This window comes from Heloderma suspectum, chromosome 6 (genome assembly GCF_057233095.1).
Source record: "Heloderma suspectum isolate Gila_16-S chromosome 6, 16-S_ref, whole genome shotgun sequence".
Lineage (NCBI taxonomy): Eukaryota > Metazoa > Chordata > Lepidosauria > Squamata > Helodermatidae > Heloderma > Heloderma suspectum.
Genome location: NC_139463.1, coordinates 80,689,442 through 80,703,234, shown reverse-complemented (window position 1 = coordinate 80,703,234; position 13,793 = coordinate 80,689,442). Strand labels below are relative to the sequence as shown.

Sequence of the window (13,793 nt, the reverse complement as noted above, 5' to 3'; positions counted from 1 at the left end):
TCTCTGAATAGGGTGATAGTGGGTGGGTAGGTGGGCTGATAGAAGCTTAAGAAGAGCCTTAGACAGATATCTTGGCTGCTATAGTCTCTCTCTGCTTGCAACATGGTATATTTTGGAAAGTGCAGAGAAAGACAAGGAGGGAATGCAGTGGGAATTGTGTATTATATCCTATAAGGATAGAACTGGTATATTATGTTCTATAAAGCTGCAATCCTGTGCAGTACTAGGGACTAAGCCCCACTAAAAACAAAGGGACTTACCTCTAAGTAGACATTTATAGGATTGCACTGCACACAGAAAAATTGAAGGGTGGTGTGTGTGTGGGAATTAACAACAACATCAACAACCGTGGACGAACTGCTTCAGACTGGGTCTCCATCAAACTTAAGAAGAATGAAAAAAAGGCCAAGTGTTTTCTTAGAATTTTCCAAAAACACTTAGAATAATTCACCCTTTTATAAATCAGGATTTGTGGACTTCTCCACTCCTTACCCAAGGAGATCCCACTCTCAGATCTTGAGGTTCTTGGACAAAGCTCTGGAATCCCTTCTAGTAAGATCAGAAGACACTGCAAAGCCACCCACCCCACTCACTTGGCTCTGCTAATCCCCTTCAGTGGCTGCCACTATGGTAATAATGATGACAGGGTGATCACAAGGTTGGTCTGGAGGGTCAGATGTGGGCCTGGAGAACTGGGTCTCTCTTGCCCTAACTTTGCATTGGTTGCCCTTTCATTTGCATAGAGCCATCTCAAATCTTTATTTCACTGAACCAAGCAAAGGCAACAAAAGTCCCCAGTTCATCTCTCATCTCACCATGATGAGATCTTCAGATCAAGAGTGGAGAAACCTGTGGCTCCTCCACACGGCATTGGACTCCAACTTCCATCCCTGATCACTGGCCATGCTGGTTGTGGCTGATGGGAGTTGGAATCTAACAACATCTGGAGGCCCACACCTTCCCCACCCTTGCTGCAGATGGCCTTAGACAAGCCGCTATTCTCATATAGACTCTGCCCCATATCTACAGCATGTGGATAATAACAGTGAAAAAAAAACAAGGGGGAAGTCAACAGTAATGCCACAAAAAAGGAAAGAAAGAGTTCTCAGGTGCCTAGAAAAAACCTTTATTGGGCTGAACTTGTTTCAGAAGGAACTTTCCTTCCACGGGAGCCACTTGTCGTCTTTCTCCAGAGGTAACACAGAAAATTAGGGATGTGCAAACCAATCCCCTCCCGTGCTCGGTGAGCAGCTCGCTCTCCCCCCAGCTTGGCGAGCAGCTCGCTCTCCCCCCAGCGAACTCCTAGAGCTCCACGGTCACCATTTTTTGAAAAAATGAAATGGAGGTCACAAAAATGTGCATTTTGCGCATAGAAAAATATGCACATTCTCAAAATGCACATTTCCACATCTGCAAGTATGCACATTTGCAAAAATGTGCATTTTCACACATATGAAGATATGCATATTTTTTTGCAAATGCCACTTTATTTTTTTTTAAATGGTGACAATGGAGCTTGACAAGGCTGCCAGGGTGAGTGCAGGCCACTCACTGAGCATGGGCAGGGGGAAGTAGGGGCAGGGGCTCAAAAAGCAGGGCTTGGGAGTGCAGGCGGGGGGGGGGTTTCCACTGGATTCCCGGACAGAATTGGGTGCCCGCACCATTCCTACAGAAGATATTACCAGTGCTTCCTCTGATGCAAAAGGCTCTGTTGCAAAAAGAGGAAGCAACAGTAAGAACATCTGTGTTACATTTGGAGAAATGCAAGTGGTGGTGGTATCTGTGGAAGGAAAGCACTGTGAATGCTTGAAATAGGCTATATAAATGAGTGATGACTGCATAATTAAGACACTTTTTGAGTAATGTATAATGACACCTGCAAGTTGTAGGTGTATCCAGGCACTGATCTCCAGTGGTACAACAACGACTTCTTGTGTTAGTAGCTATTATTCATTTGCATAGCATTAAACAGAATATATACTGAATACATATTATTAAGGGTTATTGGTAGCAGCATGAGGACATGAAAACTACATTGCAAGGACATTGAGTATGGACAAGATACTTTATGCCTTCAGTCACCTTGAGTTATCCAGTCTCCAATCTTATCCAACTGGGCATTTCCTGGCAACATTTCTCCTCAATGCCTCCTTCACTTCTTTATTTCTCAAGCAATAGATGAGAGGATTGAGAGCTGGAGTGACTACAGCATAGAAGATGGATACTATTTTGTTGAGGTTAAAGGGGTGAATTTTTCTAGGCCGGGCATACATGAAGACTGTTGTTGAGAAGAAGATGGTGACCACAGTGAGATGTGAGGCACAGGTTGAGAAGGCTTTTTTCTTTCCTTTGGCTGTGGGGATGTGAAAAATGGAATTGATGATGAATAGGTAGGACAAAATTGTGACAGAGAGTGGGACCAGGAGAATAACCAAGGCCAAGACGAAATCTACCATCTCAGCTGCTGACATGTCAGTGCATGAGAGGTTGAGTACTGGGGAGATATCACAGAAAAAATGATTAATGATTCCAGGGCCACAAAAGCTCAGTCTAGAGATGAAGCTGACCTTGACAAAGGAGATAGAGAAGCCACAAAACCAGGAGAGAACACCTAGCTGGAAGCATAATCTATGGGTCATGATAAGTGGATAGCGAAGTGGGTTGCATATGGCTACATATCGATCATATGCCATGACAGCTAGGAGGACACACTCAGTACACATAAGGGAGATGAAGAAATAGAGCTGTGCCATGCAGTTTTGGAAGGAGATGGTTTTGCTTTCTGCCCAGTAGTCCACCAGCAATTTTGGAAGTGTGACACTGATATACCAGATTTCCAAGAAGGACAAATTTCCCAAGAAGAAATACATGGGCTTATGAAGGTTCCGATTACCTTTTACTACTGAGATAATTATGAGATTCTCCAAGACAGTTAGTATGTAGGTTAGGAAGAAGGTCACAAAAAGAAAGAACTGGATCTCTAGCCTAGTGGGAAATCCCAGAAGGATAAACTCAGAGATGATGGTTTGGTTCTCCATCTCCAAAACAGACTTCATTTACAAAAACCAGTGATGGAATCTTAGACCTATGGAATACAATGGTGAAACATGAAATAAGTAAAGTTTACAGCATAAAGGGGGAAAATAGAGAGCATACATATAGGGAATAATTCACCAATATTAAGCAACTCAAAGTCCCACTGATAGCACTAGAACAGATTTAAGCACATGTTTAAATCTCTCATTTAACTGCATGGAGTGCCTCCATACATTTTCAAACTTGATTAATAGTTCTTCTAGGCATTAGCAATAAAATACTAACACTTATACCATTTTAAAATTATATATACAAATTGTATATGCTATTCAGTGTGGGCAATCATTTAACATCAAAGCTATTAAAAAAAATCTATTTCATGTTGACATTTAAGCCAACTGAATGTCCTGATACTTTCTTATTTATGGACATGGAAGGGGTCTGGGGAGCTAAGGGGGGAACTATGTGAAACCCTACAAATACAGTGCTACTTAAAAACAAACAAACAAACAAGAAAACAACAAACCTAGTCTATTCTCATGGTTTGAACAAAGGCACAGGAGACAGTAACTAGAATATTCACATTAACTGAAGTCCTATTGATTTAAATGGGTCTACTCTAAGTATGACTAAGTTTGGATCAAACACATTGTTTTATAGTTGAAAATATGATTTAAGTTATAATGTGAAATAATCATCTAAGAGTGATCTAAGACCTTGGTCAGATCCTAAGACTTCTTAAGCGTTTACAAAGAGCTTGCATATACCCCATTAGTTGTTTTTTTTTAACTCTCAGTTTGAATAGCGAACCACCATGTTACACCAACACCTGTTTTAGAAATTACCCTTAAATTTCAGAATATTCACAAGTCATCCCCCTACCCCACACATACACACCGCAACACATGTGGAAAAAAGACAGCATTTGCTAGCCTCACCCCTAAAGTTAGGGTGCTGCCAGGACCACCTCTAAGATCCACAAGTTTGGGTGTATATAAATTCAGAAAGATATGCCTGTTTACGAGTAACATTTGTAGGTAACGTTTCCCTGTTTTCTGTCCAATACGTGGAAGTCAGGGTGAGTTTGGCAGAATTAGTGCACTGTCATCAGTCTACCTCCTTGCACTGAGGATAGGCCCATTCAAAGACATTTGATATATGGCATCATGATCTCTTGTCTAGGAATCACAGGTCCAATGCCTCCTTTGACATGCTGCTGGAACTAGGTCTGCAGCATTTTTGGATGTCATGTCATCTTTACAAACAATTTAAGGTGCATGTTTCACTTTTGTATTTGTGCAGACAATTTTTCATAAGAAAAAAGAAATGAAAATAGCAATGCTTAATGAGGTATTCCTGCTAGCTGTTGATGCTTCACTGGAAAAAACTAAAGGCCAAATCAGAAAATAAATGGGTGATCCTTGAACTTATCTACTAATATTTTCAATAAAAAAAAATGAGAAACTAACATGGGCTTCAATTTTGAAGTAGCAGTGCAGGGTGGGGTGGGCGTAATCCTTTCATTCTGTGCTCCCTTCGCTATCTCAACTGCAGTATGTTTCTGGAAGGGCAGTGAGTGCATGGTGATGCACTCTTTCCTCCCTCACCTTGATTAGAACAAAAATCCTCTTGCACCCACATGGCTAGGAGCCTTAAAAAACATTCCCATTGGTACCAGTGGGGTCCCCCGCCCTGCAAGATTCCTAGCCATGGAATTGTTATTTTTCTGGTTTTGGTGTGTGTGGGGGATACACCTCCCCTCAGTGTACCTTGCCTTCCCAGTAAGATCCCCCCCTCAAGTTGCAGTTATTTTTTCTTTTTAAAGCTGCATACTACATATTAAAAGTTTAGCCCAAGTTGGTTTACATGGCCTCTCTTTCTGCTACTTCCCATGGAGCAAAGGAGGGTCCCTCTACCTTATGCAACCCCAAACCAGTGATTCTATTGCAATAATTTAAGGACCATTTACACATCATGTCTGGATAATAGCAACATATAGTATTTAGGGACGCTTTGATTTAGACGTCATTGCAAATTCCTATAGAATATCACCCAATCTGCACCTCCTGGATGAATGTGTGGATCAGAACTTAGATTCCACTGGATTTTCCTTCTCTCCAATGTTGCAGCACTGCTTTCAACATTTTAAATGTATTTAGAAATGGAATGGGACTACTGTTTAAAAGTCACACTGTTCAGGAAAAGGCAGATTCAACCATCATTCATTGAAACATTGCTACGTCCTTGAAAATTCCTTTTCTTCCAATAATTATTGTTTGGCAAAAATACTTCTTTTTTAAATGGCTGTTTCTCCCTGCCCTGTCCCCCTGTCCTGCAACTTATTTGTTGTTGTTGTTCAGTCGTTAAGTTGTGTCTGACTCTTCATGACCCCATGGACCATAGTACGCCAGGCCTTCCGGTCCTCTGCTCTCTCCCAGAGTGTGCTCAAGTTCATATTCATTGCATCGGTGATGCTATCTAGCCATCTCATCCTCTGCTGTCCCCTTCTCCTTTTGCCTTCAATCTTTCCCAGCATCAGGGTCTTTTCCAGGGAGTTTTCTCTTCACATTAGGTGGCCAAAATATTTGAGCTTCAGTTTCAGTATCTGTCCTTCCAATGAGCAGTCACAGTTGATTTCCTTTGGGATGGACTGATTTGACCTCCTTGCAGTCCAGGGGACTCGTAACAGTCTTCTCCAGCACCACAGTTCGAAAGCATCAATTCTTTGGCACTCAGCCTTCCTTATAGTCCAGCTCTCACAGCCATACATTACTACTGGGAAAACCATAGCTCTGATTATACGAACCTTTGTCGGCAAGGTGATGTCTCTGCTTCTTACTATGCTGTCTAGGTGTGCCATAGCTTTCCTCCCAAGGAGCAAGCGTCTTTTAATTTCATGGCTACAGACACCATCTGCAGTGATCTTGGAGCCCAAGAAAGTAAAATCTGTCACAGCTTCTATTTCTTCCCCTTCTATATGCCAGGAAGTGATGGGGCCAGATGCCATGATCTTCGTTTTTTTAATGTTGAGTTTCAAACCAGCTTTTGCACTCTCCTCTTTCACCCTCAACAAGAGGCTCTTGAGATCCTCTTCACTTTCTGCCATTAGGGTGGTATCATCTGCGTATCTGAGGTTGTTGATAATTCTCCCGGCAACCTTAATTCCGACCTGTGATTTATCCAGCCCAGAGTTTGTCATGATGTACTCTGCATATAAATTAAATAAGCAGGGCGACAATACAGCCTTGTCGTACTCCTTTCCCAATTTTGAACCAATTGGTTGTTCCATGTCTGGTTCTTACTATTGCTTCTTGACCCTCATACAGGTTTCTTAGGAGACAGGTAAGGTGGTCTGGTACTCCCATCACTTTAAGAATTTGCCACAGTTTGTTGTGATCCACACAATCAAAGGCTTTAGCATAGTCAATAAAGCAGAAATAGATGTTTTTCTGGAATTCTCTTGCTTTCTCCATGATCCAGCGAATGTTGGCGATTTGATCTCTAGTTCCTCTGCCTCTTCGAAACCCCGCTTGTACTTCCGGTAGTTCTCGGTTCACATGCTGCTGAAGCCTAGCTTGTAGGATTTTGAGCATAACCTGCAACTTGTACACAAGTACAAATAATCGGATACAAATACCATCAGTGCAAAAATGAGGGGAAATTATTAGAAAGACATAAGAGTGAAGTTAGATCTGTTTCCCATTGTCTAAACTGAAACAATTACTTTTACTACCCACTGATATTCACAACAATAACATCTTGCATTTATAATCATGTATGAATGGTACCGGCTAGCAAGAGAGAAGAGATATATGAACATTTATGTATTCAGCTATAGCATCACTGAACAGAGAAGCTCTGATGAATTCTCAACTCACGTTTGCTTTAAGTGGATCAATAACTGAGGATGGAGCATGGCTGTTTCTGATATCTCATCTTTAGATAGTCATGGTTTGAAACTCTGTCAATACATCTAAAAATATGCAACACCTTTGTACTGCCTATGGCATAGTTATAATAATTAGCTTGCTGTTCATGTTCTTCAGAGGTTATGCGGTGGGTGACACTTATTTTCTTCTAGAAAAGTCCCTTGGCCTTTTGAAAATTCACTCATGAGTGCTTGTGTTGGTTGATGTGTAATTAATGATTTTGGCAGTCAGTTCCCAAATCCCACAAGGTTTTGGAAAGGGGAAGAGAGGGTTAAAGGCAACAAGCAATGTTGTAAGTGAACTAATAGTTTAGTTTTGCTCAAAATTGTTCCCTGGGTGTTAATTTATCCAGTTTAGCCTAACTTGGGTAAGATGGTATGGAGACAACCATTCTTATTGCAGAAGCAAGATACAAAGTGATTAATATCATCATTACAGGAGATATGATGCCATTTTGTATTTTGTCAAGGGAAGACATGTACTCCCCTGAACATATTTTGTAAATAGTTTGGAAGATTTGGTTCTTTGTAATCATGTCCAGAGTCCCTAAGTTGGATTATAACAATACTTTTCAAAATATGTGAGTACAAAGGTCCACTGAATACAACTACATGCACAAACTCACATCTTTCAGTCAAGCTTCACCCAGTAGGATCTTAGTATGAGGCTCCTCTTAATTTTATATCCATGTGCTTATCTACTACTCCTTATTGCAATTTCACTTAACATGATCTGCTCTAATGTTTTTATATACTCCCTGATTGGCTAGGATCAGGCGTTGAATATATATATCAATTTATTAGGGCTGGGAATGAACTCCCCTATCTGCTTATGTAGCCTATCATGGTTTAATGCAAGGACGCAAATGGCAGCCGCTATGACGGCCGCCATTTGCGGCCGCAGCAGCCCAGCAGCGGCCGGAAGTCTGGCGGCAGCCAGCCCTGGCTGGCAACTCCACGGCCTTGCCACAGAGTGGAGCCAGTGGGGGAGGATTCCGGGGGGAGGGACAGATCGCCTTCCCCCACCACCAACTGGAACCAGGTATGCCCTCACCCGGCGCCAGCTTGTCTGGCTAAAAGGGGGGGGCCGTTGCGGGCGGGTGGGGTGACATGACGCAGGGGCCTTTGATTGGTGCACCCCAGTGGCACCACCATGCAAGGAGGGGCAGGCTGAGTTGCCTTAAACTCAGCCCCCTTCTCAAACTCAGCTCTCTGGCTCAACGCAGCTAGAGAGAACTACAGCTCCGCCAGAAACGACGAAGGACACCGGCCTGCTGGAGACCGGTGTCGTCGCGCACGCTGAGGGCCCCGGCTCTTGAGGCTGCAGTGCGCCCGCCCCCTCCTTTCTTCTCGGTCACGACGAGGGACTTTGGCCTGCTGGAGAACGGCTTCGTCCTCATCCTCGTTCCAGCCGCCTGGACCCAGCGTGCTTCTGCACGCCAAAATCTTCGCTTGGTGATATTGTTCGCCTCCCTCCCTCCTTCGCTCGGTCTCCTCGTGTACTCGCTCTCCTGCCCACTTGCCCGCCCGCCCGCGCGCTCACTCAACCTGCCCACCCGCTCGATCGCCTGCCTGCCCGCTCGCTCGCCCTGCCCGCACACCCATGCGCTCGCTCAACCCTCCAGCCCGCCCGCCCGCTCGCTCACTCGCTCACCCTGCCTGCACGCCCGCCCGCTTGCCTGACGGGCCTGCCGGCCACCGGGCCAGCTCACGGCCCACCTGCCTGCCTGTCTACCCGGCCGCTGGCCTTGCCGGCCTCTTCCTCATCGCCTTGCCGGCCTCCCTGAGGTGTTGCTCCCGGCGGGGGGTGTCAGCGGGCGGGTGAGCGCGGCACCGGTGTTTGCCAGCGGCAGCGCTCCAAGCGACGGTCTGACTGCCCCCCCCACTGGTCAGCCGAGCCTGCCTGTTGGAGGGGCGCCTGGCTGCTGAGCCGAGTCGGGGCATGTATATCACAGCCCGATTGGTTGGCTCCCATGGGCTTGGGACGTCTCCCCCTCCCACCCCCAAAATAAATAAATAAATAAATAAATAAATAAATAATAATAATAATAATAAAAAAAAAATAGGAGGAGCTGCGGCTCAGTGGTAGAGCACATGCTTGGCATGCGGAAGGCCCCAGGTTTAATCCCCAGCGTCTCCAGGTAGGGCTACGAAAGAATCCTGCCTGAAACTTTGGAGATCTGCTGCTGCCAGTCAGTGTCAACAATTCTGTGCTAGATGGACCCAGGGTCTGACTCAGTATAAGGCAGCTTCCTATGTTTGTATGAAAAGAAAGCTTTAATTAAATAAATAATAATATTAATAATAATAATAATAAAAATAAAAATTCATTAAATTACGATTATTAAATATTTAATTAATAAAATTGCGTAACAGCGGTGACTGCCTGTTTGGCGCCTCCCGTGACAGGGTGCTCTCAGTTGTGGGTGCCCACGCTCAAACGCAGCTCCATCACCTTTGGCAACTGGCTGCGCCTCTTGAAAATCTGATTTTCTATCTAAACGGTAGTGCAGCGCTCCCATCTTCATCCCCAGGCCTCTCTGTCTCGGTCTGGAACTCACACCCACAGATCTTAAGACTGTGGGGTGGCTGCCTATTGTCTGGGGTGCCCAGCAGCTTTATTAACTCTTTGATGGTGTCAAGACCTCCTTGGAGGGCTCTCTCAGTCTAATCCAGTAGCCAAGTCCAGACACAGACAAAGGGATTCTTTTCAAAGATTTATTCTTCCTTTGCAACTTAACAACTCTACAGGTATCAACTAGATCTGAGCAGCAGCATCCCTATGCCCTAAGTTGAACAGTTGGTCCCCATTTGAAAAGCAATTACTGGCAGACCCCTGAATATAAGGACTAGGGAGAATCCCTTCCCTTTTCCCTTGGATCCTCGGGGCGCAGCCATTGAGTGCGCGCCTTCACTAAGTCTGCTATCTGTGCTCGGTCACTCCCTTGACTGCTAACTAAAACTAGGAATGTGGGGGGGAGGAAACTCTGTCAGCTGTTGGTCCTGGGAAAGAGGAGCGCACTCCTCTCCCAGGAGCGACTGCTCTTCCTCAGCATTAGAACTACTCTGGGATTCTATGGGCTCAGTGTCCACCCTGACAGATAGCTTGCTTAATTCACCTCCTGCATCATGCCTCCTAAGAAGGGCCAGGGTGGTAAGAAAGGGAATGGGAGGGCCCCGCCCCCCCCTCCCCCCCCTCCCCAAAGTCCGCTGCCAAGGCCCGATTCTGACTCTGATGTGGACGCAGACCCTGTACTGGCATCAATTTTTTCTCGTTTGGAAGCTGCTGAGCGTTCCTTGGGGATCCCTCCTCCTCCCCTGGCCAGGCACAAAAAATCCTCAGTGGTCCAGCACAAGCGAACATGACAGCAGACCCAACGCTCGTTGCTCCTTTCTATTTCAGATCGCCTGGACGCTATTGAGGCATCCACCTCCTCTTCATCGGCTCTTCCAGAAGGCTCACCGCCTTCAGCGGAGCTCCTCCCTTCTGCTGCCTCATCTTCCCTGGGTGCACAAGCAACAACCTTGGTTTTTTCCAGCTGGGGATCAGAGTGTGCCCACGATTGGTACAGCTCGTCTCTGGGTTCAGGGCACCCGGACGCCATTGAGGCCTCCATCTCGCCTTCGCAGCTTCACCATGGCAGCACCCCACCACTGTAGGCAGCCCACCTTCCTGCGGCATCTCCGTCAGCAGTGATCCAAGCAACATCCTCCTCCTTGGGGTTTCGCCCAGGCGACACAGCACACCTGAAGGCAGTCCGCCCTCATGAGGCATCTCCATCAGGAGCAATGCAAGTGGTATCGCCTCCCTTGCTCCCGGGGACCCAGACACAGCTGCCCTGGATATGGGTGAGATGACTGCACCTCACCCTAGTTGTTCAGACGGGTGACCCTTAGGGCTGTGGGGTTGCTGTCTTAGCTTACCTACCTGGGGGCGGCTGTCCCTCCCAATGTCATCTCCCTATATGACGCTCGGGCCACCTGCAGCTCTGTCAGTCACACCCCAGTAACCCCAGCCGCTTAATGCATCATCTTACAGGGTTTTTTCCTGGATTAAGTAGGATCCCTCGCCTGCCCCCGCCCGTTTTGGACATCCATGTAAGGGGCATATCAGATCCTTACGCTAATCTGGCGAGTTGTATTGTCACCAGGGCTACTCCTTCTCGTAATGTCTTTCGCCCGAGGAGGTGTGCGAATGGCTTGTTTAGGCCTCTCGCAGGAGGGCCACCATTGCCCTTCTCTGCGTAAGGACCTGTTTGACCAGGACCTTTCACTCCAATTTAGACTCCTTCCCAGCTGGGGTCAGCAACAGATCTGGCAGTGGCCACATTCACCAGGTGGTCTCCCGCACTGGCCCTCGGCCTATGGCGGGTCCGCTGCTTCAGCACTGCTATCTGTGCTGGGAGTAAAGCCCCAATGGGCACATGCTCCCAGGACACGTGCAGTTTTCATCGTGAATGCTCCCTTGTAGCAGTCAGCACTCTTGCACCTCTTGTCCAATGCTCGGGGAGGGGAGGGCCCCTTGGAAAAGCCGAGGCAGTAGGAAGCTCTGGATGGCCAATGCCTAGTAAGGTTGGCGCTGATACTTCGGCTTTAAGACACTACCCAACTGGGGGAACACGTCTTAACTTGGAACACGGTTTATGCTAGGTTCTAGGGCCCCCTAGCATTTTTTCTTTAGGTCAACATAGACCATCCCTACCTCGTAAGCAACATTTCTCCTCGCTAGGCTTCGACAGGTTCAGGAGAGGTTAACAATGCAGTACTGGCAGAAGGATTTTAGCCCCCCCTCTTTTTTCCACACCCCGTTAGCTATTCTAGGGATCTCCCTTCTCGAAATGGTGTCCAGGAAATCCTCTAGGGAGTTTATCCTGATTTGTAACCTCTCTTTCCTGAGGGCCAGTCAATTATCACGAGATCCCTGATCATCTCTGCTCAGTGTGTCACACCTCTTCGATGAGGCAGCTGTCTTTGTCTGGGATCCCGGCCACGGGTCCCTGATGGGCATGTGCTACATGGAGTCCAAAGATGGTGGTCATTGTTCTCACCTAATGCAAGTATTGCTTCCCCTTTTCTGTTACTTCGGTGCCCCTTAGCTCACAAAGGCTGAGGGCCTGTCTCCCACAGCAACATTCGGTGAAGCCAATCCGATACCCTTAGGTGTTATTCTCACCTCCCTCAGGACAATTTTCAGGTCCATTAGGCACAGCTCCAATTAGTTATACATCAGGCATGGCTTCAACTTAGTAAGGCTTTAATGGCACCTCCTTTCAGAAGCGTGAGCCTCTCCTCAAAGCCAGACTGCGGACTCACATGGTTCTTCCCCTACCCCAAGGGGTTTCAGATTCTTAGGGCAGGTCCAATCGTGCAGTGGGTAAAGGCCTGTAGAGTGGAGGCTGCCGCCCCCACCAAGCACATTGAGGGATAACCTTATAGCCAAGTCAGTAACCCCCCCCCCTTCGCTATGACAACATGACCATGTTATTCATTCTCCGTCCTCCCGAAATTGGGGGGTCATGTCATGTGTCAGTGTGTTCGCGCTCCAGAGTCAGTATTACAACATCTGGTTCTGGGTCCACCATGTGCTGGGTTAGGCAAACCCAATTGTCGATGCCTTGTCATGAAATTAGGTCAACATCTTCCGGGCCTTAGCCCTATGGGTGCTCCATTCCCAGATCCCATCCTTGCAGTACTATGGGTGATCGGGATACTGAAGCCAGGCATGCCAGCCTGCATTCCATGGCTCTCCGTACAGGAGCCGCCTGCGACAGTGCAGGGTGTGTCTGCCGTGCATTAGGCAAAACCTCAGCGATAGGATTCATGGCCCTTATCTATAGATCATTGGCCACAATTTCACACCTCCATAAGGAACAACAGACTATTTGGGACCATAAGTCGCAAGCTGGCCATTTAGCCTTCCAGCCCACAAAGGTGGGTTTCACTGACTCCATGTCAGAATTTAGGTTTCGGCGTTCAAGATAGTGTTGGGAACAGATGTTTGCCTGCATTAGTAAATTAACCACCCTCTCTCTCTGGATACCCCTTTCGGGCTCCGGGGGTAATGGTCCTCCATTTGAGCTTTCCAATAAGACGTTTCCCTGTTCCAAGTAGCAGCCCTAACGGAATGCAGGGTTGGTCTGGGCTCACAAGGCCGACTTGTCCCGGAGGGCCTTGATTTGCTGCAAGGTACAGGTCTGGCCCAAAGTAATCCATTTACATATTTGGTGATCAAACTGATCGGCATGGCAAGGGCACGGCAGTGGCCCACAGCCAAACGCAAGTCAATGGGTTTTATGGCATGCCACAGGTCTGAGGAGAGGCCTCCGTTTTTATCACTTCAACCGTTTGCTGTTGACTTAAGGGCAATTGTGTAGTTTCCCTTAATGTGCTTATTCCTGAGACCAGCAGACTCATTGTACGCCGGTACGGGTGCTCTTACATGGGCACATTTCGATGTCTGGAGCTGCATGAAGAGCTTGTATGTCTTCTTCAGAATTCTGTCCCCCTCTCACATTAAGATCCAGTGGCTCCATAGACGTGGCATATGGTGGGAGTCCCCTCCTCACTCTGTCCCACCAAGTTTGTCAGTCTTCCTCCGCAGGTCCAGGTGCTGCACATTGGAGGGAATGACTTTGGCTGTAAGCCTGGCGAGGACCTGATGGAACAGGCCTTGGTTGAGATACAGGTGGTCCGGCATACCTGGCCAGAAGTAGCCTATTGCAGCCCTCACTGCTCCCATGGATCAATGGGAAGGAATGGAATGACGTTGCCAGTGGCAGGGCACGTCTGAAAGTGCACAGAGAAATGGCTTATTGCCAGGTGAATGAGG

General features: G+C 47.0%; 1 protein-coding gene across 1 annotated transcript; it reads right to left on the bottom strand.

Annotated features, from left to right (window-relative positions):
* Positions 1–2,105: 2,105 nt before the first annotated feature.
* Positions 2,106–3,056, bottom strand: LOC146341419 (olfactory receptor 6B1-like). The gene has a single exon (XM_084807437.1). The coding sequence runs from the start codon at positions 3,054–3,056 to the stop codon at positions 2,106–2,108; it is 951 nt and encodes a 316-aa protein (XP_084663563.1).
* Between the last annotated feature and the right edge of the window lie 10,737 nt (positions 3,057–13,793).